At 38.4% G+C, this 27,193-nt stretch overlaps 1 protein-coding gene across 6 annotated transcripts in view; it reads right to left on the bottom strand.

The window, feature by feature from the left end:
* The window catches only part of PKNOX2 (PBX/knotted 1 homeobox 2), a 327,238-nt gene that overhangs the window by 50,958 nt on the left and 249,087 nt on the right, over positions 1–27,193 (bottom strand). For all 6 annotated transcript variants that reach the window (XM_063436753.1, XM_063436752.1, XM_063436748.1 and 3 more), the window contains one exon: positions 9,457–9,628. In XM_063436753.1, coding sequence (XP_063292823.1) covers positions 9,457–9,628 — 172 coding nt within the window. The remainder of the gene's footprint in view (positions 1–9,456; positions 9,629–27,193) is intronic.

Below are 27,193 nucleotides of genomic sequence, written 5' to 3' on the forward strand. Positions count from 1 at the left end.
TTACCCCTACTTTGGTTAGTTATTAAGTCATGGCACTTTAATTATGTTTATGATGTTTATTATTGTTATTTATATGTTCACGGTTTCAAATATAGGTCATTGCCTTTTTCTGATATGGAGTGTGGTGACATGGAGGACATGTTCTGTTAGCTGGCGTGGTTGAGGGCAATGACTTTATTTACGTTATGACTGGTTATTTTAATAAAAGCTGTGGACATATTTGATCTATACATTAGTGTCAGTTAGGTACTATGGGTTAGGTACCATCCAGACACAGAGATTCCAAAGCAAGCACTGTATCAGACATCCTTCTGACTGTCCTACATGGGCATTTTGAAAAAAAGATCCACATTTGTGCAAATGCAAGAAATCCTTTAGAAGTGGTAGACATTACCACAGTATAAAACTGGATTTATTGCCTGTGGCATGGTCTGAATACAGAGTATTACCTACAGGAGAGTAACTCATGGTACTGCTCTGTTTGCATATTTTAAGAATGGTCATTACTAAAAGGGCCATGCTTGAAGGGAAGGTAGCGCTAGGTGTTGCACTGCAATTAAGTTATTCCCAATCCAGTATAGGAAACCCGAATGTACACGTATAATGAAAGCAAAGGGTCTCTTTCTGGATGGGAAAAAACGATCCCTCAAATCAAACATATACATAATCATAATCATACACAAACACAATCACAGACCTATACACATTATCACATACATGCACACACAATCACAGACCTATACACATTATCACATACATGCACACACAATCACAGATCTATACACACAATCACACACATAATGCAAAATGTAAAACCAACCCCAAAAATGTTTTCAAGTACATCAATTCTAAAAAAAAAAACTAAAAAAATGAAAGTGTAGGTTCACTGGAAACAGAGATGAGTCTGTTAGTTAATGAAGACCAGGAAAAGGCAGAAATGTTAAATAACTATTTTTTCTTCAGTATATATTAATGAGGATCCTATGGCAAGAGATATGCAAATGATTGCTGCAAAAAACTTGCAGATAACTTGTGAGTGGATGACTCGAGATAAGGTGCTACAGCAGTTAAAGAAAATTAATGTAAAAAAATCTCCGGGGTCTGATGGTATTCACCCATGTGTACTTAAGGAGCTAAGTGTGGAAATAAGTGAAAATCTGTATTTAATCTTTCAAGATTGTTATGTTTCGGGTATTGTACCGGAGGATTGGAGGAAGGCAGATGTCGTTCCTATATTTAAAAAGGGTTCAAAATCCGTGCCTGGAAATTATAGACCAGTGAGCTTAACTTCTGTGACTGGGAAAATATTTGAAGGGCTATTAAGGGATAATATTTAGGAATTCATTGGGAAGAACTTATTGTTATTAGCAATAATCAGCATGGTTTTATGAAACATAGGTCATGCCAAACTAACCTGATTGCATTCTACGAAGAAGTAAGTAGAAGGGTCAGATCAGGGTGTTGCAGTGGATGTGATCTACTTGAATTTTGCCAAGGCATTTGATACGGTTCCTCACAATAGGTTAGTCTTCAAACTAAAAGAAATTGGTCTAGATGAATATTCTTGTTCTTGGGTAGAACATTGGCTTAAGGATAGAGTACAATGAGTTGTCATTAATGGTAAATTTTCAAGCTGGACAAAAGTGGTAAGTGGTGTCCCTCAGGGTTCTGTTTTGGGACCGCTTCTATTTAACATATTTATAAATGATCCTGCAATAGGCATTAAAAGCCATGTTTTATTGCTAGCAGATGACACCAAACTTTGTAAAGTAATAAAATGTGAGCAGGATTTTGCTTTGCTGCAGTGGGATTTAGATAGATTGGGGGACTGGGCACTAAAATGGCAGAGGAAATTTAATGCAGGGATATGCAAAGTACTACACTTTGGGGTCAAGAATGCACAAGCAACTTACACCCTAAATGGTACCACACACGAGAAGGATTTGAGAATTGTTATAGAAAACAAATAAGCAGCAATATGCAATATCAATCTGCAGTTGCAAAGGCCAGTAAGGTTTTGTCATGTATAAATAGGGGCTTAAATTCTCGTGATGAAAATATAATTTTGCCTCCTTATAAATCGCTGGTAAGACCACACCTTGAATATGCTGTGCAATTTTGGGCACCTGTTCTAAAGAAGGATATCATGGCACTAGAAAAAGTGCAGAGATGAGCTACAAAATTGATAAAAGGAACGGAGCATTTTAGTTACGAAGAAAGGTTAAACAATGCAAATCTCTTTAGTTTGGAAAAACGGCGCCTTAGAGGGGATATGATAACATTATACAAATATATTCGGGGCCAGTACAAACCATTATCTGGAAATCTATTCATAAACAGGGCTATACATAGGACACAAGATCACGCATTTAGACTGGAAGAAAGGAGATTTCATCTAAGGCATAGAAAAGGTTTTTTTTTACAGTAAGAGCAATAAGGATATGGAATTATCTGCCTGTAGAGGTGGTTTTATCAGAGTCCATACAGATGTTTAAACAGAAATTGGATAAATACTTCCAAAAACATAACATACAGGGATATAATATCTGCCTGCCATTTTGTGAGGAAGGCTGAACTTGACAAGTCTCTTTTCAGCTATGTAACTATGTAACTATGTAATATAATCACAGACCTACGTGTGTACATATACAATCACACACATACACTCACTGACCTATACAGACAATCACTGACACACGCACATTCACAGACATACACACATAATCACAGACATACACAAACACAATCACAGACCCACACAAATACGATCACCTACACACAATCACATACACACATAATTACTGGTATACACACAGAAAAATCACATTCATATACACACATATAGTAATAAGAGGTCCACCCAAGCTCCCTATCTTGCCATAGGACGGCTGGAGTGGCCAGTAGTTGCATCTGTGATGGGATCACTATGCTCTTCCTGAACAGGTCCCTCTTACGCTCAGTAGTAATGCCGATGCTGGGTTGACGTCACATCCCAGCTGCCGGCTCACGGCAGGACATGGGCCCGAGCACAAGTAATTAGCTTTCTGCGTCGCTCTTTGCCCAGCAGTCTGAATGGCAACTGGACCTCATTACAAGCAGTTAGGGCCACATGGCTGAACACGTGTGCATTAAAAATTATTCTTTTATTTAAAAAATATATAAGAAAATAGAGTTCACAGCTCCGTCCGATGCATTTCATATATAGCTGGACTTAATTATAGCTGTGTACACTATAAATCCGATTTCTATATTTCTCAAAATATTTATGTAGCATCAAGATCAAAACTTCAGGTTGTATGTTAAATACGCTTTCTAATGCAGTGCCCAATAAATTAAAGAAAAAAAAAATCATATAGAGTAAACACGTTTATTTGGACATTCCGTGACCCTAAACCCAATACCCGCAAATGCATTGTTTGCACATGGCTATGTAGATCCGGCAACTGGGGTTACCTTGTAGGATCCCGACTCTACCCATAATGCATTTCTTCTCATTAACTACGTTTCGGGAGACTCGATCCATAAGAAATAACAGAATATAATTCCATTCTAAGACCATGCTACTGCTCCATGCTTAAAATATAATAGGTATTCAGAAATAGGATCTGTATGCATATCCCTATAAATCTAATAATTAGTGCGGTGCTCCTGCTTGGCCGAGCAGCCGATCAGGCCTCTGGAAGACTTACAGTCCTTCCAAAGACGTGTGCAGGGTTGTAAAGAACACAGATGTTGAATTAATTGACTGCTCGGCACTCTGCGGCTGATTGACTTGATAATGGTAAGAGCTGACCTTTTTCTATTTTCTAATTATGTGCATCTAGACTGCGAGGAATACATGATTTCTGCTCTAATGATGTCTAATGCCGTTGGTCTTTTAACCATCATCTCTACGCCAGAAAAACTCCCCAGAATTTGGATGGTGGAAGCAGGGAACAAGGCAAGATGGGAGATGAACGTACATAGAAGGGATGTGTTTAGTATCTTAAATATACCCAAAAATTGTAAAATTCTGTACAAGCCATTCAAATATATCGCTAATGGGACTTTTCAGTAGCTCACCGTCGGGTCTTGTTTGAGCTATATAATAAAGATACCACATATTATTATTATTGCCATTTATATAGTGCCAACAGACTTTTTTATAACCGTTCATTGCAGATATTTTACATCACTTATATCTACTATTTGTTTTTCTAAAGGTTTAATTATTAATTTTCAGTGAATTGTCAAGGAAAAAAAATAATTGCTAGTAAGGTCTACTATGCCACTGTTGTATCAAATATATCTTTGCAGGGTGCAAGGAGAGTCTGGAGTGAACGCCTGAGGTTCCAAGTTCTTGTTATAAAGGGATTATAAAGGGATTAGAGAACACAAAATGATAGATTGCATTTATAGAGTCAGAGAAAAGACACAGAGAAGGATTGGCCACTGAAAATAACTCTTGCAGTAAATTAATTGAAAAGCCTCAATGGGACTTCCTTGTAGGGCCATTTTTTGTCATTAACTTCTATATACGTGAATAAATCTTTTTTTACCACTTATTTGGTTTTTGCTTCACCTTGTTGTATCATATCTCTCTATTACTGCTAACCAATTGGAGTTCTGAGGGTTTATCATTCTAAAGGCACCTTGATAATCCAGAAACTAGGAGCCCTTCAAGACTTTTACTATTTTGAAGGCTTTTCATGCTATTAACTATTGTGAGTGGCCAATTACATCATATATTCTTCCAGTGTATATACAGTCCACTATGTGGTGCCATTTGTGTTCCCTTTAGTAGTATCCACCCCCCCCCCCCCCAACACACACACATACACACGTTTTTAGCTTTGTGTATTGAAGATAAGAGGATATATTTGAGGTGGAATCTCCACATCCAAGGGACGCTATTGTTATTATTATTTTCTGTCCAGAAGCGTAACTAGAAACCACAAGGCCTGATGTGAAAATTGCCCTGGGGCCCCCCCATACGTCTACCCCCCACCCCATAAGTCCCCGACCACCCCACACATGTAGACACACACATACATACACACAGACACACATACACACACATACACACAGAGACCCATACATACATACATACACACATACAAACACACACATACATACAGAGACACATACACACAGACAGACACACACACACATACACACAGAGACACATACACACACACACACACATACAAACATACAGACACACATACACACACACACACATACAGACACACAAACACACACACATACACTAACACACACACGCACAAAATGTTTAAATCACCCTCCTGTTTCCTACCTTTTAGATGCAGGAGGGCGACTTCCCTTGGGTCCAGTTGTGGCTCAGGCTGATGGGAGTCAGAGTTCCCACTCTGACTCCTTCCTCTCTTCCTCCCGCGCGGCTCCCGGTGGTTGCTGGGGGGAAATGACAGGGGCAGTCACTTCCTCCCAGCGTCTGATCTCATCACAGGTGGCCCGGTCGCTGTTAAAGCTCCACAGCATTGACCCCTGGATATTCATTGCCATCGGGTGGCCCTAACAGCATTGCCCACCCGATGGGCCCCTTAATGTGCGGCCCCAACGGATCTACCGCGCGGCCGGGGCCACAACACATGGCAGTGTGCACCTGGTCGCAGGGGTCCTTCCAGACTGGTGCCATCTTCTTTAGCTACTAGAGCCTTATTTGCCAGTAGCCGACATCAGTATTTTTGTACATGTGCAAGTATACATTATTGATGTCTATGGAGTTTCTCATGAGGCTGTGGGAGCCTCCGTAGACCAAGTCTTTTCCACACGGATATCGCTATTGAGGGATTGACAGCGGTAGTGCACTATTTTTGCCAGGCGTAAAGAAAGATAAGACAAAGTCCCTACTAAAACAATGGAATATCACTATATATCGCAAACATAAACTGAACCTCCAAAAGGTGTACCTCACAAAACACCCGAAAATAAATTGAACCAAAGATATATACAAAAATTAGCACCAGGCACCATATCTTTAAGTCGGAGTGCAAGAGCCTTGGATTAATATATAAACAAAAATGTATGTGGAAACGCAAGGTTCTATGATACACACAGGTAATTAAGTGAGTGGAAATGATATATAATAAGTGAAATCAAACTGTATATAGGAGAATGCAGCCTTTATAGCATTATTAGAAAATATGCAAAAAATAATTCTGAAACTGGTGTTAGAATCTATAAACTGAAAAAGAGAATACCTATGTGGAAGTAGTTAATTAAATGGGGGGTGGGCGGCACTCACAGGATATATATGATATTCAGGCTTATTTGCCACATGGGGTTATATCCCAACAACGTGTGTCTTCAATCTTACTTCTTTTCTTATGGTATGTATAGAACAGAATAGAAACAGCAAAACAGTGCAATATTGTACGTGAAAATACATTTTAATGGAAAGGGCACTCACAAGCATAAGATAAAAACAGGCATATATCCACTGTAAGTCTTAGCTCAGGAGAATCTTTTCAATGGGATAATGTGCCAGCCGCCAAATTTTTTTAATCCGAAATCACAATAAAGGAATAATAGAAAATAAAAGAAAATTTGCAGTCCCAGTGTGAATACCAGCATTCCAAAGCGTTGGGCTTCCTTAGGGATGTATAGTGCTTCATAATGGTCAGAAGTTTAATAGGCACCTTATTTGGAAGAGGCAGGTGCTTCGAACCGCGTTGTGCGTTCCACTGTAGAGCACTTGAGGACCTTCTGATCAGTTTGTGCTCCAAACACACATGCGGCTGAAAGAGGAAGAGCCCTCCACTTCCATCATGCCTCTTACATGTATGCGTCCGGTCTGCTTTCCCCTCCAGGACATGCGTCCCATCGTCCGGCGGTTAACATATAAAGTACGGTGCTGAAAAAAAGTCTACACGGAAACTGGAACTGGTATATATGTATTCCAATCAGAATATATAAAGTTTATCAGAATACATATATAAGAAGGAATGGAATTCCCAAAATGATGTGTCCATTATGAAAATAAAAAACAAATACCATGTTGGGCATTCTCTCCCTTGTTTTATATGTATTCTGATATACAAGCTCGGATACCAGTGCTTGATTCCGTATAGACTATTTCAGCACCATACTTTCTATGTAAGCCGGTTGACAAGCCACTTACTAGTGTTATTATTGCTGTGGAACTCTGTTATACACTCAGACACATTACTGGGAGTATTATTGCTGTGGATCTCTGTTATACACTCAGACACATTACTGGGAGTATTATTGCTGTGGATCTCTGTTATACACTCAGACACATTACTGGGAGTATTATTGCTGTGGAGCTCTGTTATACACTCAGACACATTACTGGGAGTATTATTGCTGTGGAGCTCTGTTACACACTCAGACACATTACTGGGAGTATTATTGCTGTGGAGCTCTGTTATACACTCAGACACATTACTGGGAGTATTATTGCTGTGGAGCTCTGTCATACACTCAGACACATTACTGGGAGTATTATTGCTGTGGAGCTCTGTTATACACTCAGACACATTACTGGGAGTATTATTGCTGTGGAGCTCTGTCATACACTCAGACACATTACTGGGAGTATTATTGCTGTGGAGCTCTGTTATACACTCAGACACATTACTGGGAGTATTATTGCTGTGGAGCTCTGATATACACTCAGACACATTACTGGGAATATTATTGCTGTGGAGCTCTGTTATACACTCAGACACATTACTGGGAGTATTATTGCTGTGGAGCTCTGATATACACTCAGACACATTACTGGGAATATTATTGCTGTGGAGCTCTGTCATACACTCAGACACATTACTGGGAGTATTATTGCTGTGGAGCTCTGTTATACACTCAGACACATTACTGGGAGTATTATTGCTGTGGAGCTCTGATATACACTCAGACACATTACTGGGAGTATTATTGCTGTGGAGCTCTGATATACACTCAGACACATTACTGGGAATATTATTGCTGTGGAGCTCTGTTATACACTCAGACACATTACTGGGAGTATTACTGCTGTGGAGCTCTGTTATGCACTCAGGCACATTACTGGGAGTATGATTGCTGTGGAGCTCTGTTATACACTCAGACACATTACTGGGAGTATTATTGCTGTGGAGCTCTGTTATACACTCAGACACATTACTGGGAGTATTATTGATGTGGAGCTCTGTTATACACTCAGACACATTACTGGGAATATTATTGCTGTGGAGCTCTGTTATACACTCAGACACATTACTGGGAATATTATTGCTGTGGAGCTCTGTTATACACTCAGACACACTAACAAGATGGAGCTCCTAGAAAAAAGGGGCAGTAGGGTCCAAAATAGGGACCATCCTCCTAAATAGGGACACTTGGGAGGAATGTCATATAGTTTCCAATAACAATAGAATTGTTCTCCTCCCCTTATTGAAGCTCACATCATACGAGATGTGAAAAATCAAGACATTCTTTATATCTCTTCAGATATTAAACCCTCCCCCTCCCCGTTTTCATTCCTGCTCTCTCGTCACTTGTCTGTCCACAGAGATTATGTTTTATGACCTTTAAAATGCAATTCTACTCAAAATTAACTCGCAGGAAAAAAAAAAAAAGCATGCCCATTAACATTTACCCAAAGCAGAACAATGTGGGCTACAAAACGCTTGGGCCGATGTGCAGGCTTTGCTTTTAAAAGTAGTATAAGCCACAATTAACTTCAAATAATGGGAATGCTTTCGTAAGAAAATAACTATGAATGTTTCATGCGATTCAGAATAAAATTCTATATAACAATAAGATAATGGCACCATGATGTCACACGGCCATCCAAACATTACAAGGCAAATTAATTACAGTCGTTGTAACACTGCTTTTTTACAGCAATTCCCAATGTTTGTACAATCCGTGCAGGGAGCGCATTGTGGGTTTTGAAAAAAACTGTCTCTCTTTTTTGGAAATTTTTAAAACGGTTAATTTCTTATTCTTTTAATTTAACAGAAATTATTCCCTATTTTTGCCTAGATATTGGGAGTTTTGAAGGACACCTGTACAGATTTCATTCATTTTCCAGTTTGATCGAATGAAGGGAAGGAGAGGGGGCAGAGGAACCCTTTGGTGTTAGGAATACATATTTTTTTTTCCTTTTAAGAACCAAAAATCCATCCCTTTACCCTTGAAGAGCCCAGCATGACAGAGTATTTACCATCGTTGGTTCCAATGAGATGCATAATGACCAATGAAGAGAACAAAGTTTGTATGATGTCACAGACCGTCTCATGTCCTTCATAAAACATGCTTATTATCGGTGTCTAAACCAATATTTCTCCATTGCAAGAACACTGAATGGCAACCCATCAATGTTTAATGTGCAGTTAATTTGGATAGCTAATCTGGTTATTGTAGAATTTATTCCAGACAAATGTGGTATTTCCCAACATGTAGATTTGCATTAAAAGGTTTGATTACCAGATTATCGAGCTCGGGGTCTTCACTGAAAAACGGTTTGTGTTCTTGTTCCTGCTGGTGGACAAAGTTCTCGATATCAACATCGAAACTGGCTGATGTGATGCACTCTGACCCCTGAGTTGCTTGTTCACACTTCTCAAACAGCAGCGTTAGGAGCGGGAAGAGAGGGTGCCTGGAATCAAACAAAAAATATCTGTCACTTGCTGTTTAGTGAGCATATGCTCATCGTTACAATACCAGGAGCCAGCTATAAAGGTGCTAGCCTTCGATATCTAGTAGTTAACCTACTTTACCCAGGAGCCAATTATAAGGAACCAACCTGCTTTATCTAGGAGCCAGCTAGCGATTTCTAGTAGTTAACCTACTTTATCCAGAAGCCAACTAGAAGGAACCAACCTGCTTTATCTAGGAGCCAGCTATAAAGGAGCCAGCTAGTAATTTCTAGTAGTTAACCTACTTTACCCAGGAACTAATTATAAGGAACCAACCTGCTTTATCTAAGAGCCAGCCTGCGATATCTAGTAGTTAACCTACTTTACCCGGGAGCCAATTATAAGGAAACAACCTGCTTTATCTAGGAGCCAGCTATAAAGGAGTCAACCTACAATATCCAGTAGGCAACATGTTTTATCTAGGAGTTAGCTATAAAGGAGCCAACCTGTGATATTTAGTAGCCAACCTGCTTTATCTAGAAGCCAACCTGCTTTACTTAGGATACAGCTATAAAGGAGCCAACCTTCTTTATCTAGGAGCCAATCTGTTTTATCTAAGAGCCAGCTATAAATGAGCCAGCCTGTTTTACCTAGGAGCCAGCTATAAAGGAGCAAACCTTCATTATCTGGGAGCCGATCTGATATATCTAGGAGCCAGCTATATAGGTGCCAACCTACGATATCTAGGAGTCAATCTACTATATCTAGGACTGTGTAATTGATAGGAAAATTTTGGGATTCTGTTCATGTGCCTATAATAGAGGACAAAACATAGTGCAAATATTGCTAAAACACTATAATAAAGATTCTGGTGATCAGAATCTTTATTATAGTGTTTTAGCAATATTTGCACTATGTTTTGTCCTCTATTATAGGCACACGAGCAGAATCCCAAAATTTTCCTATCAATTACACAGTCTTGTTATATGGTTATCAGCTGGGAGATAACCTTGGGAAGCCGTGTACCCATCAGTTAAGTTTTTTCTTTTGTATTTATCACTTGTTCACGGGTGTCCGTGTTTTGTTATCTACTATATCTAGGAGCCAGCTATAAAGGAGCCAACCTTCATTATCTAGGAGCCAGCTATAAAGGTGCAAACCTGCAATATCTAGGAGCCAGCTTGTGTTATCTAGGAGGCAGTATCTATTCAGGAACCAACATGATGTAATCAGGAGCCAATCCGTTCGTCTGAACACATCCTGAGCTGCTGCTACCAATCTTTTGGTTTTATCAAACAAAGTTTTAGTTCCCTCCTTTTACACAAGTCTAACCTTTCTAGATGGACATAATAATTTAATATTTTACACATGGACGCAGACTCATATTTTAGTTTTTTGCAATATTGTTTTTTTATTGTGAATGTCAGTTATAAGTGATACATCATGTATAATATTGTCTTCAAAATTGTAAACAATGAGTGGTTATACTGTTGACATTGCAAATGAAATACGGTTCATCCACTTTTTCTTTTTTTAGCTAACAAAACATTAAAATAAACAAGTAATAAAAACAGAGGAAAAATAATGTGATAAAAATAGGCAACTTCTAGATCCAGTGCCCCCAGATAGTTAGTGTTCAGTTTGTGCGGTCAGTATTGCATCGTTGAGGTCTGTCACATATGTCACATCAGACCTTACGAAAACCCCGGTTAGGGTTTGTCTTTTGATAAGGTGTGTAGGGGTAAGACATAGTGTCCATCGATATGGTAAAGTTCTGACTTTGTATGATGTCAGTATCAGCGTTGGGTAGTGGGTGGCTGGCCTTGGTGTATTTAAACAAAAACAGAAAGACTTGAGTAACTGAACTGAGTGCCAGGTCATTCTTTTATCCCCCCATCCTTCCATTGTAGTCAAGGATGCAGTTTTAGTAACCATTATTGTTTAACATGGTGTTATATGTAAACGGTCTCGACCCGCCAATATCTCTGCCAAGAGCCATTCCATGTACTATACGGTATTTCGCATTTTGGCTTTAAAGGAATAATCCAAATAAGGATATTTGATCTCCAGGTCAGGATACATTTCCTGGTAAGAAGTTTTGTTGGTTAGTGTCACCAACCAATACATTAAAAAAAATAAGTTAAAAGTGGATAAGTGGATTGTATCGAAGAGCACAGCATGGTCTAATGGCTGCTCCCAATCTGCCACTATGAAAGTTTGAGTGATAGAGTGGTAGTAGTGCAGCACCTGGAATTAGGGAAGCCATGTTGTTGGAAGGCCTAGAAATTGCTCGCATATCACCGCAAGCATTAGAAATCTTTGAACAGTGTTGTCTACTAAGGGGCGGAGAGCTGTGAAACCCCGATCAGCCCATAGTGGGAAGGGGTATTGTGCACCCAGGGCAAAGTCAGAGTTGTGAATGAGAGATATTTGTAACGAGTTCAAGGGGTGGACTCCTACTTTACATGGAGCTTGTTTGCAGGCCCTAATTGAGGTGTTTAAATCATGTTTGATAGGTCTTTATGTGGGAGGATATGGTGTGGCCTGTGAAGGAGAGTCGACAATGAGTCCCCGGCTCTGCCAAAAAGGACTCCAAAGGTAGTTCTGAAAAACTTGTGCTGGGATTGGACCCAATCCAATGTGTGTCTGTGGGAGACGAGGGTCCAGATGTGGATTTGTCCAGAGTAGGGTCAATAACAGCATTAAAGTCACCCCGAATTATGACTTGGTCAATGTCGATTTGAGCGAGTAGCATTAATAGTTTGGTGAAAAAAGGGTTAGTTGATGCAGTTGGAGCATATACATTAACAATACAGTAGCAAGTGGCCTTGACAGAGAGACACAGGAATATGTAATAGCTTTTGGGTTTACGTCACAACTGTGAATAACAAACAAATTCGAAAGTAACAGGATTGCTACACCTCTGGCTTTTGAGTTATATCTAGCAGCAACACATTCTTGGATCCAAGGGTCCACGAGTTGGGTGGTTTCAGAACGTGACCAGTGAGTTTCTTGCAGTAGTGTGATCTGGGATTGATGTTTAGGTAGGTGAGTATTTTCTTTGGTTTGTAGAAATGTGAGAAAAAAGGCATTATCTTAAGTTGACTGAGACATCTTTGTTCAGCCGATACCTTGGTGTGGTGCACAGTGAAATGCATGGTGTTGCTTAGCGGTGGTGTTCCATCTATCCCTGCTCGAGCAGATGGGTGAGTCCCAGTGTGGGGGTAAGTGGGGCATGTCACAAGATCAGCATGAAAAGGGTGCTACGGTCCAACTTATATATAACAACTGGAGTCACAGATTTAGAAGAGTGAGGTTACTGTTGCTCCTCTTGATCAGGCGGAGAGTGGGTAGGCAAGCTTGGTGTGTCTTTGTTACAGTTTGGCATAAGATCTTGTAGAAATTTTGAGGCTTCGGCCACTGATGAGGTGGAGAGGGTACAATTGGCAATTTGGAGGCGAAGAGTCACTGGGTAAAGAAGAGCAAAGCGTATTTTTTTTCTGTATAGCACTGGGCATATGGAAGTGAATGCCTTGCGTCTTTGGGTAACTTGTGCTGAATAATCCTTAAATATCAAAATGTAGGTGTCTTGTTATGTGGGATTATTGGAGGCCTTGTAGGCTGCTAGCATGTGTACAGTGCCGTGATCATTTAGGAAGTTCTCGAAGTCGAGATGCTTTGCCTGGCCTGTCTGGACCAAGTCTGTGTGCCCTTTTAATGATGTGAGGAGAGTTTGAAGTGGTGGCAACATGCAGTAATCCAAGACTGTGGAGTAGTGATTATGTCGATTGACCTCAAAGTTACCAGCTGTTTTGTCAATTGATTTGATCATGATGGTGTAGCAAAGTCAGAAAATACCAAAGAGGAAACTAGGCTTTAGAAGTAAGTGAGCTTGTGGCAAGTTGAAATATGTTGGATGAAAGGGGTCATGTATCAGTAGATATAGATTCTTAACATAGAGATTTGGTAGGTGGAATCAGGACTATGTTCGTGACATGTATGCTGAGATGTGAATAAGCGGTGGTGTTAGGTGTGTTAGAGCAAGGACGTGTTGTGTTCAAGGTGACTTGGAATAGAGTAATTGGAGCAAAGTGGAGGAGAGAAAAGAAAGTGAAAGAACGATGGAGAACAACGGTCAAGGGCAGAGTAGTTAAGAAGAACCATATGGATATTGGTAAAGTGAGATGCCTGGTTCAGCTGGTTGCGGTTTTGTATTTTTATATCAGGCCCCTGCTCCCACACTCAACTACCTCATGCTTCCGTGCTGCCTCTCCCGCGCTGTGTCTCCCACACCACGTCTCCCTCACCCTCCATAAGGACGACGCGGCTCTTCAGACAGTGTGTCCGGCCCTACCACCCATGCCGACCACTCGCATTCATGCGAAAGCCGCGTCTTCCCGAGCGCTTCGGGAGAAATATATGGTGCGTGACCACTGAAACAGGGCTTCTTAAAGGGACAGAAGGTGGATTTGAGTGGTTTGGTATATCATGTGATGCCGGAGTGCTAGAATCTGTGTATTGTAAAATGAACAGTTGGAGAAAGTCAGTTACAATGCATTGTTTTGTAGATTCTATGTAAATGTCTCCAACAGTATGAAGGTTAGATATGTGGGTAGATGGTTGTATGCTGGACCATTGGTTTAAAACGGTGTCAGAGAGTAGAATTCACCATCAATAATTAGTAAAGCTTGTGTAAACAGGAACGAAATGCATGCATGTCACAGCAAGGAGCTGAGGAGTAGTAGTATTGATAATATCCAACCGATTTGGTAAAAGAAGTGGGTATTAAAAGCAAAGTAAAAAAGGAAAACATGGGGAAAGAAAGCATATACAATAGGACCTGTCAGGCATGGTATGGAGATTATGGGAGACTATTGGAGCTGTGTCCCCACTCTGTTGTGATTTTATTATTGATGAAGAGTATGTCTGTTGGTTGTAGCACCTTAGAGTGACACAGGCTGTGGTATGGCAGTAATATCTGCAATGAGAAAACCAAAATGGTGCGTGGCCAGAAATGTACTAACTGTTTTGTGAGGGGCAGCTTTCCTCCACAGGCATAGCTATGACCTCAAATGGGCATTTCAGTTTCCAATTGCGCACAATGGTATGCTCATCCAAAGTGGAGCCAACTGGAAGCAAGCTGAGTTTTGCGGCCTATCACACATGCCTTGTCTTCCGGTGGACACTCGCAGTGTTAGATGAGGTGAAATGGACCCTGACGAGGTTGTAAACAGTGATCCCTCTGCCACATTGGGTATTGCAACACCCGTTCACCTAGTGGGGTAAGGCGGCATGGCTCTGGGGGTTGGATGACTGCAAATGACTTTGCCCGGCACAGAGCCAGTGTAAAACGTGGCCAGCTAAGATGGCGGCTGAACCGGAAGCTGCAGATTCATATTTTTAATTAAAGTCAAATCCAATGGAAATTCAGGTTTTCCATCTGTCTGATTTAATATTAGGATTAGTAATATTTGTAATTTTTTAAATAAACTCAAAAAAGCAAAAGCACGTGGGGTATACCAAAGCATATCATTTAAAAAAAATCCAATTTCAATAAGATTAGGGCAGCTCTACAATATATCAACTGGCATAAACTCCTTAGTGAAAAAAACCACTGAGGATAAATGGAAACTATTCAAACAAATATTAGAAAGGTACATTTCTCAGTATGTACCATTAGGTAATAAATATAAAATAAACTAATTGAAACCAATGTGGCTTAGTCGAGAAGTAAAACAAGAGATTAAGAAATTGATAGCCAAAGAATGCAAAACCAACCCCATCAATTCAGAAAAAAAAAAAAAAAAAAAAAAATGAAAGTGTAGGTACACTGGAAACAGAGATGAGTCTGTTAGCTGATGAAGACCAGGAAAAGGCAGAAAGTTTAAATAACAATTCTTCTTCAGTATATATTAATGAGGATCCGATGGCAAGAGATATACAAATGATTGCTGCACACAATGAGACAAGGTGCAACAGCATGTAAAGAAAATTAATATAAATAAAGCTCCGGGGCCTGACGGTATTCACCCATGAGTACTTAAAGGACCACTCTAGTGCCAGGAAAACATACTCGTTTTCCTGGCACTAGAGTGCCCTGAGGGTGCCCCCACCCTCAGGGACCCCCTCCCGCCCGGCTCTGGAAAGGGGAAAGGGGTTAAATCTTACCTTTTTCCAGCGTTGGGCGGAGAGATCTCCTCCTCCGATCCTCCTCTTCTCCTCCCCGTCGGCTGAATGCGCACGCGCGGCAAGAGCTGCGCGCGCATTCAGCCGGTCACATAGGAAAGCATTCATAATGCTTTCCTATGGACGCTTGCGTGCTCTCACTGTGATTTTCACAGTGAGAATCACGCAAGCGCCTCTAGCGGCTGTCAATGAGACAGCCACTAGAGGACATAGGGGGAAGGCTTAACCCATTCATAAACATAGCAGTTTCTCTGAAACTGCTATGTTTATGAAAAAATGGGTTAACCCTAGAAGGACCTGGCACCCAGACCACCTCATTAAGCTGAAGTGGTCTGGGTGCCTAGAGTGGTCCTTTAAGGAGCTAAGTGGGGAAATAAGTTCTCTGTATTTAATTTTTCAAGATCCTTTTATTTCAGGTATTGTACCGGATTGGAGGAAGGCAGATGTCGTTCCTATATTTAAAAAGGGTTCAAAATCCTTGCCTGGAAATTATAGACCTGTGAGTTTAACTTCTGTGACTGGGAAAATATTTGAAGGGCTATTAAGGGATAATATTCAGGAATTTGTTGGGAAGAACTTTGTTATTAGCAATAATCAACATGGTTTTATGAAACATAGGTCATGTCAAACTAACCTAATTGCATTCTACGAAGAAGTAAGTAGAAGTATAGATCAGGCTGTTGCAGTGGATGTGATCTACTTGGATTTTGCCAAGGCATTTGATATGGTTCCTCAAAATAGGTTAGTCTTCAAACTAAATGAAATTGGTCTAGATGAATATTCTTGTTCTTGGGTAGCACATTGGATTAAGGATAGAGTCAAATGAGTTGTCATAAATGGTAAATTTTCAAGCTGGACAAAAGTGGTAAGTGGTGTCCCTCAGGGTTTTGTTTTGGGACCGCTTCTATTTAACGTATTTTTAAATGATCTTGCAATAGGCATCAAAAGTCATGTTTTAGTGTTTGCAGATGACACAAAACTTTGTTAAGTAATAAAATGTGAGCAGGATATTGCCTTGCTGCAGTGGGATTTAGATAGATTGGGTGATTGGGCACTAAAATGGCAGATGAAATTTCATGCAGAGAAATGCAAAGTAATGCACTTTTTTTCCCTAGTTTGTTGCAAAATTGGAAGCACTTCAGACTAGGTTTTTTGTCTTCTTTTGGATCAACAGGAAAACCATATGTGAGGAAGGCTGAACTTGATGGACGCACGTCTCTTTTCAGCTATGTAACTATGATTCACATATTTAACAAATATTGAATGGAAAATGGATCTTGCTTAGCGACAGCTAAATCCAGTATAAAATTGCTAGGAATTGAAAGGGAGCTATTAATATAGTCTGCAGAGGGGAGGTGCAGACTGGGCGTTCCACTACTTATCCACTAGGGAATATATTTTTTTATATAATGACAATTTGTTTGTGCCTTCTTATGGTAGCACCAGATCTGAATACCCACTACATGGTGAACAATTGTGTGCCAGTAGAGAGGCCTCTGCATTTCTGTTGTGGTATGTGTGCAATAGATGGTGTTTGAATGTTTGTTATTGTTTTTTATTAACGTTTAGTATTAACATATTGACACTTGGTATTGGTTTTATTAACACTTTAATAATGCTTTAATGTTTGGTATTAACGTTTGGTATTGGGTTTTATTAACGTTTGGTAATGGTTTTATTAACGTTTAGTATTAACGTTTGGTATTGTGTTTTATTAACGTTTGGTATTGGCTTTATTAACGTTTCGTATTGGTTTTATTAACGTTTCGTATTGGTTTTACTAACGTTTGGTATTGGGTTTTACTAATGTTTAGTGTTATCATTTAATAATGGTTTTATTAACGTCTGGTATTGGTTTTATTAACGTTTAGTATTAACGTTTGGTAATGGTTTATTAACATTTAGTATTACTGTTTGGTATTGGGTTTTATTAACGTTTGGTATTGGGTTTTATTAACGTTTGTTATTGGTTTTATTAACGTTTGGTATTGGTTTTATTAACGTTTGGTATTGGGTTTTATTAACGTTTGGTAATGGTTTATTAACATTTAGTATTAACGTTTGGTATTGTGTTTACGAACTTTAGTATTAACATTTGGTAATGGTTTTATTAATGATTGATATTACCGTATGGTAATGGTTTTACTACTGTTTAGTATTAACGTTTGGTATTGGTTTTATTAACTTTTAGTATTACCATTTGGTATTGGGTTTTATTAACGTTTGGTATTGGGTTTTATTAACATTTGGTAATGGCTTTATTAATGTTTTGTATTAACGTTTGGTAATGGTCTTATTAACATTTAGTATTAACGTTTGGTATTGGGTTTATTAACGTTTGGTATTAACGTTTGGTAATGGTTTTATTAAAGGAACACTATAGTCACCTAAATTACTTTAGCTAAATAAAGCAGTTTTAGTGTATAGATCATTCCCCTGCAATTTAACTGCTCAATTCACTGTCATTTAGGAGTTAAATCGCGTTGTTTCTGTTTATGCAGCCCTAGCCACACCTCCCCTGGCTATGATTGACAGAGCCTGCATGAAAAAAAAACTGGTTTCACTTTCAAACAGATGTAATTTACCTTAAATAATTGTATCTCAATCTCTAAATTGAACTTTAATCACATACAGGAGGCTCTTGCAGGGTCTAGCAAGCTATTAACATAGCAGGGGATAAGAAAATCTTAATTAAACAGAACTTGCAATAAAGAAAGCCTAAATAGGGCTCCCTTTACAGGAAGTGTTTATGGAAGGCTGTGCAAGTCACATGCAGGGAGGTGTGACTAGGGTTCATAAACAAAGGGATTTAACTCCTAAATGGCAGAGGATTGAGCAGTGAGGCTGCAGGGGCATGTTCTATACACCAAAACTGCTTCATTAAGCTAAAGTTGTTCAGGTGACTATAGTGTCCCTTTAACGATTGGTATTACCGTATGGTAATGGTTTTATTAATGATTGGTATTACCGTATGGTAATGGTTTTATTAATGATTGGTATTACCGTATGGTAATGGTTTTATTAATGATTGGTATTACCGTATGGTAATGATTTTATTAATGTTTAGTATTAACGTTTGGTAATCGTTGTATTAACGTTTAGTATTAACGTTTGGTATTGGGTTTTATTAACGTTTAGTACATGTTACTGGTTGTCTGGAACCAAAATGAAAATTTTCCATAGAACAATTTAATTTGATGAATTTACATAAAATATTATACAATATTAAAGCAGACATTACTCAAGGTATGAGATGCCACAGCCTGCAAAGCTCATTGTATTTCTTTTAATGCAAGTAGACATAAATAGAAATAGAATATAAACACACAAAAACAACACATGAAAGATACTTTTAGCTAAATTTTATGTTCTGGATTAAAAAACGTGTTTATATTGCCGATTGTGTATTTAACTGCCAAAGGGAAAAGGGGTCCACCATTTCTTTCCCTCCAGAACCTTTCAATATACAATTATTCCACTGACTTTGTGTTTGTAATATTCTAGCTGAAACACATTGTGTCAAAGTCCAGAAATGGCAAATGTTTGCAAATAGTATATTGAACTGACTCGTCGGGGCTAGACTAGGCAAGCAAGGGTTAAATGGCATGGAATGGACCCAATCTCCAGTCACTAAGGCCGCAGAATATTATAGTATAAGCTAGTGTGATCCCAGTTTAATGCAGAACTCTGTGAGCGGTAATTTAGCCAGCTCTGCGGGGGCTTAGCCCAGGGATATGAAAGACAAATTTCAGGCTGTGTTATGAGTTATTGCACCTTATGAACCCTCCAGATCCCGGCAGATGCATGCTGCCATTTAAACAGGCACTAGATCAATTAGATATGAAAGGCTCAGGTCGACCCAGAGCAAAAGCACTAAATTACCAGAAGCCAATAATGCGAGCAGCAGTGCCACGTATGGGGGGTTCATCACTGCTCCCCCCCCCCCCCATCCCCAACCAGTGCTCATTCCACCTAACAATTTCATGGTGAAGATTACACACCAATTGCCGAAATGTGCTAACCTTGGGCAGTTTCCTGCAGATACTTTTTGCCTATGGAAATATTTTAACTAATATATAAAGGAGCAATTTACCCCTTGCATTTCACTTTCAGTTAAAATTTTACTGAATTTAATGTATTGTATTTAATCATACATTACCCTTATCAGATACACCAAATCATACCATAACTGGTCGTGGCTATTGCATTTTATTTTTTGGCAGATAAAAACAAAACAAAACACTCCTTTTCCCCAGCATGCTATGGCAAACGGCTGTTTAAGATCCTCTGGTTATGTGCTACAATGCTTCTGTTCACTGTTCTAACACAGACACACCCTGCGCGCTTTATAGACGCAGCCTGCAATCCACATAGACGCACCCAGCAAATGCACAAACAAACAAATTGAAATACTGTTGCAGATAACTACATTTTAGCAAGACATATTCTCTATAACGCAGCAATTTTGCAATACATTTATAGTTCTAAATCCCAATCAAATCTAAATATGACAATTAGCATGAATGGTTCTCCGATATCAGCAAAATTGGAACATGCCCATTTAATTGCCCTAATAAAACCAAATTAAATAACAAAACTATAAAGCATATCCACTTTAAGCATGGCGTTCCTCTTACGAAGTGACGCCCGTTGGTAAAATTCAGTATATTTTCTGAATCACTGATTATTCACAGTCACTATGCGATTTGTCCTAGTAGGGGTGTGCCAGTACCTTTTAGTGTATGCAGAGTGTACGGATATTGTGTGAAAAGATGGAATACGCAGCGCCTACCAAATGGCAGAAAGGGCTATTCCCTAAACCCAGCCGGACAGTTTGACAAGCTCAGTGTTGCCAACAGTTCAGTAAATGAACCAGTTATTCAGGGAGCCATGTTTATTATGAATCCCAGGGATTATTGAGGCTGCCCTGCATAGATATAGTACAATGATTATATTTAACCATGATATAAAACGATATGCTCCAAATAAAACAATATTTCTTAACGAGGAGATGCAAATAATTTTTATGTACTAATTGTTAACATAGTCAGTAGCGCTGTATAATGGGAAACCCAAAATAAAAATCATTTAGAGGAATTGCCACATTGGATCACGAGGGCCCTCAAATAACTGGCTCCAAACACCACAGACAATAAGTTTCACTCCGAAAAATCATACTGAGAAAGCACGCCGGCATGGAAGGGGTTGCCGGATGGCAGGATTTGGAAGGTAAATATATCCCCCCTGTTTCTCTACGAGTTCTCAAGATCCAATAAAAAGACTGGATGGGATGACATTTTACTGCAGACACGAAGGGTCGTTTGCAGCCACTAATGAAAAGGATTTGACACGGGATAATAGAGAGAAATGAATTCTACTAATGGGATAATTGAGCGCATTCAGCACAGTACGATGTGAGAGCCGGGAGGGGGAAAGCAGGAGAATCAGGGGGGGACGGGGGATGAGAGAGACAACAAGAGTGAGGGGGAGAGAGAGCAGGTATGAAAATCTTGTCATTCCATCTAGTTTGCCCATTATGAAACCTCAGATTATTTCGACTGATTATACCAATTATATCACTGTTAGCCTTTACTGCTACCACTGGAAGGCTATTCCAGGTATCTACTACCCTTTCTGTATCACTGTTACTGCTCCCACTGAAAGGCCATTTCAGGTATTTACAACCTTTTCTATATCACTGTTACTGCTCCCACTTGAAGGCTGTTCGAGGTATCTACTACCCTTTCTATATCCCGGTTACTGCTTCCACTGGAAGGCTATTCCATGTATCTACTACCCTTTCTATATCACTGTTACTGCTCCCACTGGAAGGCTATTGCAGGTATCTACTACCCTTTGTGCAATTCATTTAGTTCCAAATAGAAATTCATCCAAATTTCTGAATTCTTCATAAAACATAAATGAACAAATTCAGAATTAACTGAAATGAATAATTTTGGATCCTTTGTTTTCACAAGGGACGCAGATTAAAGAATTATCTACTAAGCAACTTAAACAGCAAAATTATAAAGGGCTTTTTCTTAATTTTGCTTTTTCAATAAGACAAAAAAAAAAAAAAAAAAAATACCTATAAAATGTATTATGTATATATTTTACAGTACACTGATTCACTCAATTTTGAATCTTCCCAATATTTTTTTCTGAAATGATTGCATGGGCAAAAGTTACCTTAAAGAACCACTATAGTGCCAGGAAAACATACTCGTTTTCCTGGCACTATAGTGCCCTGAGGGTGCCCCCACCCTCAGGGTCCCCCTCCCGCCGGGCTCTAGGGGGTGAAAGGGGTGATACTTACCTCTTTCTCCAGCGCCGGGCAGGGAGCTCTCCTCCTCCTCTCCTCCCTCTTCTTCCGTCACCGGCTGAATGCGCATTCAGCCAGTCCATAGGAAAGCATTACCTATGGACGCTGGCGTCTTCTCACTGTGAAAATCACAGTGAGAAGCGCGGAAGCCCTCTAGCAGCTGTCAATGAGACAGCCACTAGAGGCTGGATTAACCCATTTATAAACATAGCAGTTTCTCTGAAACTGCTATGTTTACAGAAAAAAGGGTTAACCCTAGCTGGACCTGGCACCCAGACCACTTCATTAAGCTGAAGTGGTCTGGGTGCCTATAGTGGTCCTTTAATCAAAACATTGAAGCCCTTGATTAGTTGCATCAGGTTTGCTGGAGACAAGACTTGTTTTGCATATATGTGCTGCTGTGAGGGATTCTTTTTAGGGGCTTGAATATTTTTAAAACTAGAGAAGTCATTATACTTCTGTAGTATAATACTGTGATATTATTAAATTGGGGGTTCCTACCTCTCTGTTTGTCTCCTACACATAAAGAGGATTTATATACATCGAACGGAATACATCATCTGGGGACATCCATCTAAATATCTTGTTGTGCAAGTTATCCCTCTCCACCGGATCACTTCAAACCCAGGGCCAGGGGTGCTGGGGCTCTGGTACATGTGAGTTCTCTCCCAGACACCCCTTATATATTTTTTTGTGGTTTTATCAGATAGTCTGCACTATGTATAAATGTATGTTATTATTTTTTAGAATATCAATTAAAGGATCCACTTCAGTTTAAGCGTGCTACGTTTGTTGGGTATATTTCTTTGTAGTAATAACACAATCTGTCCTAATAACCCAACCAATAATAATACAATAATCTGTAGTAATAACCCAACCTATAATAATACAACAATCTGTACTAATAACCCAACCTATAATAATACAATAATCTGTACTAATAACCCAACCTATAATAATACAATAATTTGTACTAATAACCCAACCAATAATAATACAATAATCTGTACTAATAACCCAACCAATAATAATACAATAATCTGTAGTAATAACCCAACCAATAATAATACAACAATCTGTACTAATAACCAAACCTGTAATAATACAATAATCTGTACTAATAACCAAACCTGTAATAATACAATAATTTGTACTAATAACCCAACCAATAATAATACAATAATCTGTACTAATAACCAAACCTGTAATAATACAATAATCTGTACTAATAACCAAACCTGTAATAATACAATAATTTGTACTAATAACCCAACCAATAATAATACAATAATCTGTACTAATAACCAAACCTGTAATAATACAATAATCTGTACTAATAACCCAACCTATAATAATACAATAATCTGTACTAATAACCTAACCTGTAATAATACAATAATTTGTACTAATAACCCAACCAATAATACAATAATCTGCACTAATAACCCAACCTATAATACAATAATCTGTACTAATAACCCAACCAATAATAATACAATAATCTGTTCTAAAAACCAAACCAATAATAATACAATAATCTGTACTAATAACCCAACCAATAATAATACAATAATCTGTACTAATAACCAAACCGGTAATAATACAATAATCTGTACTAATAACCAAACCGGTAATAATACAATAATCTGTACTAATAACCCAACCAATAATAATACAATAATCTGTACTAATAACCCAACCAATAATAATACAATAATCTGTACTAATAACCCAACCAATAATAATACAATAATCTGTACTAATAACCCAACCAATAATAATACAATAATCTGTACTAATAACCCAACCAATAATAATACAATAATCTGTACTAATAACCCAACCAATAATAATACAATAATCTGAACTAAAAACCAAACCAATGATAATACAACAATCTGTACTAATAACCCAACCAATAATAATACAATAATCTGTACTAATAAACAAACCAATAATAATAAAATAGTCTGCATGAACAACCCAACCTATAATAATACAATAATCTGTACTAATAACCCAACCTATAATAATACAATAATCTGTACTAATAACCAAACCGGTAATAATACAATAATCTGTACTAATAACCAAACCTGTAATAATACAATAATCTGTACTAATAACCCAACCAATAATACAATAATCTGTACTAATAACCCAACCCCTAATAATACAATAATCTGTACTAATAACCCAACCTATAATAATACAATAATCTGTACTAATAACCCAACCTATAATAATACAATAATCTGCACTAATAATCCAATTTATAATAATACAATAATTTGTACTAATAACCCAACCAATAATAATACAAGAATCTGTACTAATTACACAACCATTAATAATACAATAATCTGTACTAATAACCCAACCTATAATAATACAATAATCTGCACTAATAACCCAATTTATAATAATACAATAATCTGCACTAATAACCCAATTTATAATAATACAATAATTTGTACTAATAACCCAACCAATTATAATACAATAATATGTACTAATAACCCAACCCCTAATAATACAATAATCTGTACTAATAACAAACCTAAAATAATACAATAATCTGTACTAATAACCCAACCTATAATAATACAATAATCTGTACTAATAACCAAACCAATAATAATGCAATAATCTGCACGAATAACCCAACCTATAATAATACAATAATCTGCACTAATAACCCCACCTGTAATAATACAATAATCTGCACGAATAACCAAACCTATAATAATACAATAATCTGTACAAATTACCAAACCAATAATAATACAATAATCTGTACTAATAACCCAACCCCTAATAATACAATAATCTGTACCAATAACCCTGGTGAATAATAATACAATAATCTGTACTAATAACCAAACCTGTAATAATACAATAATTTGTACTAATAACCCAACCAATAATAATACAATAATCTGTACTAATAACCCAACCTATAATAATACAATAATCTGTACTAATAACCAAACCAATAATAATACAATAATCTGCACGAATAACCCAACCTATAATAATACAATAATCTGCACTAATAACCCCACCTGTAATAATACAATAATCTGCACGAATAACCAAACCTATAATAATACAATAATCTGTACAAATTACCAAACCAATAATAATACAATAATCTGTACTAATAACCCAACCCCTAATAATACAATAATCTGTACCAATAACCCTGGTGAATAATAATACAATAATCTGTACTAATAACTAAACCTATAATAATACACTAATCTGTACTAATAACCATGATCAATAGTAATACAATAATCTATATTAGTAACCATTATCAATAATGGTTCAATAATCTGTACTAATAACCTGAGCAATAATAATACAATAATCTATAATAATCCCTGATCAATACTAATACAATAATCTGTAGTAATAACCTATAATGTAGTAATATAATAATTTGTATTTATAATATGAGCAATATTAATACAATACCCTGATTAATACTAATACAGTAATCTGTAGTAATACTCCAAGGTGTAATAATACAATACTATGTACTAATAATCCCTGCTATAATAATACTGTGAGATGTTTGAATGCAATAATCTATAGTATACCGCAAGCTGTAAAAAAACTAAAATCTATACTAATACCCTGTAATGTATAATGATAATACTGAAAAGTACTAATACCCCCTGCTTTTATCATGCAATAATATATTCTAATTCACTGATATGTACTAATACCCTGAGCAATAATAGTACCATAATCTGTACTAATACTTCAAGCTATATGTAACAGGCAGAGACATTTGAACTCCTGCAGGAATTCGTTGATATCTTCTTCTGTTTCGGCGAAGTTCTTAAAGGCATTGTATGAAACCTTGACTGTAGATACATCCACTGCTCGACGTTCGGTTAATTGCAGCTGGCTCGCCCATTCCCCTTTTGCCAACAGATATGCTTATACCTCGGAAATAGTTTGGGTCACAATTTCCTCCGATGGATTCCCTCCGTAATAGGCCAGGCGAATCCGCATCTCCTTTTGTAGTTTGTTCTCCGGGTCTGTTGGCATAGGAGCCCCGTTATGCACTCTGTCATCCTCCACGAGGGCTGCGACAGGCTGCTTTTGATCGGTTGCTGGCTACTTGCCCCCAGGCTTCCAGCAGATCTTTGAGTGTTTTCCGCTTCAAATTGGTATAATTCATGAATTGGTTTGGCTGTTTGTTTGGCTCACGAAAGCTGGTTCAGTTCGGCTGGGAAGTACCATCCCACCGCTGCCACCAGATGTAGCGGACCACGGGTAACCCAGCTGGTTACCTCTGCTAATTCCTTCACTCAGCCACTCTGGAACCGTTAAAATAAGCAGACATCCATTCCCCCAGTTACCACACGAAACATAGTTCTGGGAGTCAACTGATTTATTTCTGGCCACACACGGCTTTTATACACAGACCCTTACATGGGGTCTCTAATACAATAACACAGGGGTTTCAATCCTAAAATCCTCTGTGCCTGAGAGATAATTGCGTGTGAAATAAACTATAATTAAATTATCTCTCAGGTACAGAAAATCCATAAAAATCATACCGTACCCCAAAAGTGCCCCACCATAACTAGTAACCACACAAAAGTAATACCCCCGGATAGCTCCGATCTGAGTGTATAACATATCCAAAGATCACTCAGAACGGTTCAGTAAAACTGGAATGCCACCGGGGTAAAGTTTTGACCGGCCGGACACGAGGAGTTAGCCCAAAACAGTTCCAGGGAAATATGTGTCCTGGCCGGTGTCTGTTAGGGGGTTCCTGTGCGAACACCATGCAAGGGATTCTCTTGGTTTCAGAGTACGAATGCTCCCCCTGTTCGGCAGTTCATATCTTCCGAACATCGTTCTCATAGCTGGTCGGGAAGTAGAACTGTCCACTCTTTACCAGGGTTCGTGTGAGTGCCTAGCCAAAAAGCATTCCAGGCACTCAACGACCAAGTGCCGCTCTCCACGTTCGGGAGACAAGATGGCCACCATTCTTTTGTCGACCACATGCCGTCGGTTATACGAAATGGCGGCCACCCAGGGGAAACATTCATTA

This window comes from Pelobates fuscus, chromosome 11 (genome assembly GCF_036172605.1).
Source record: "Pelobates fuscus isolate aPelFus1 chromosome 11, aPelFus1.pri, whole genome shotgun sequence".
Lineage (NCBI taxonomy): Eukaryota > Metazoa > Chordata > Amphibia > Anura > Pelobatidae > Pelobates > Pelobates fuscus.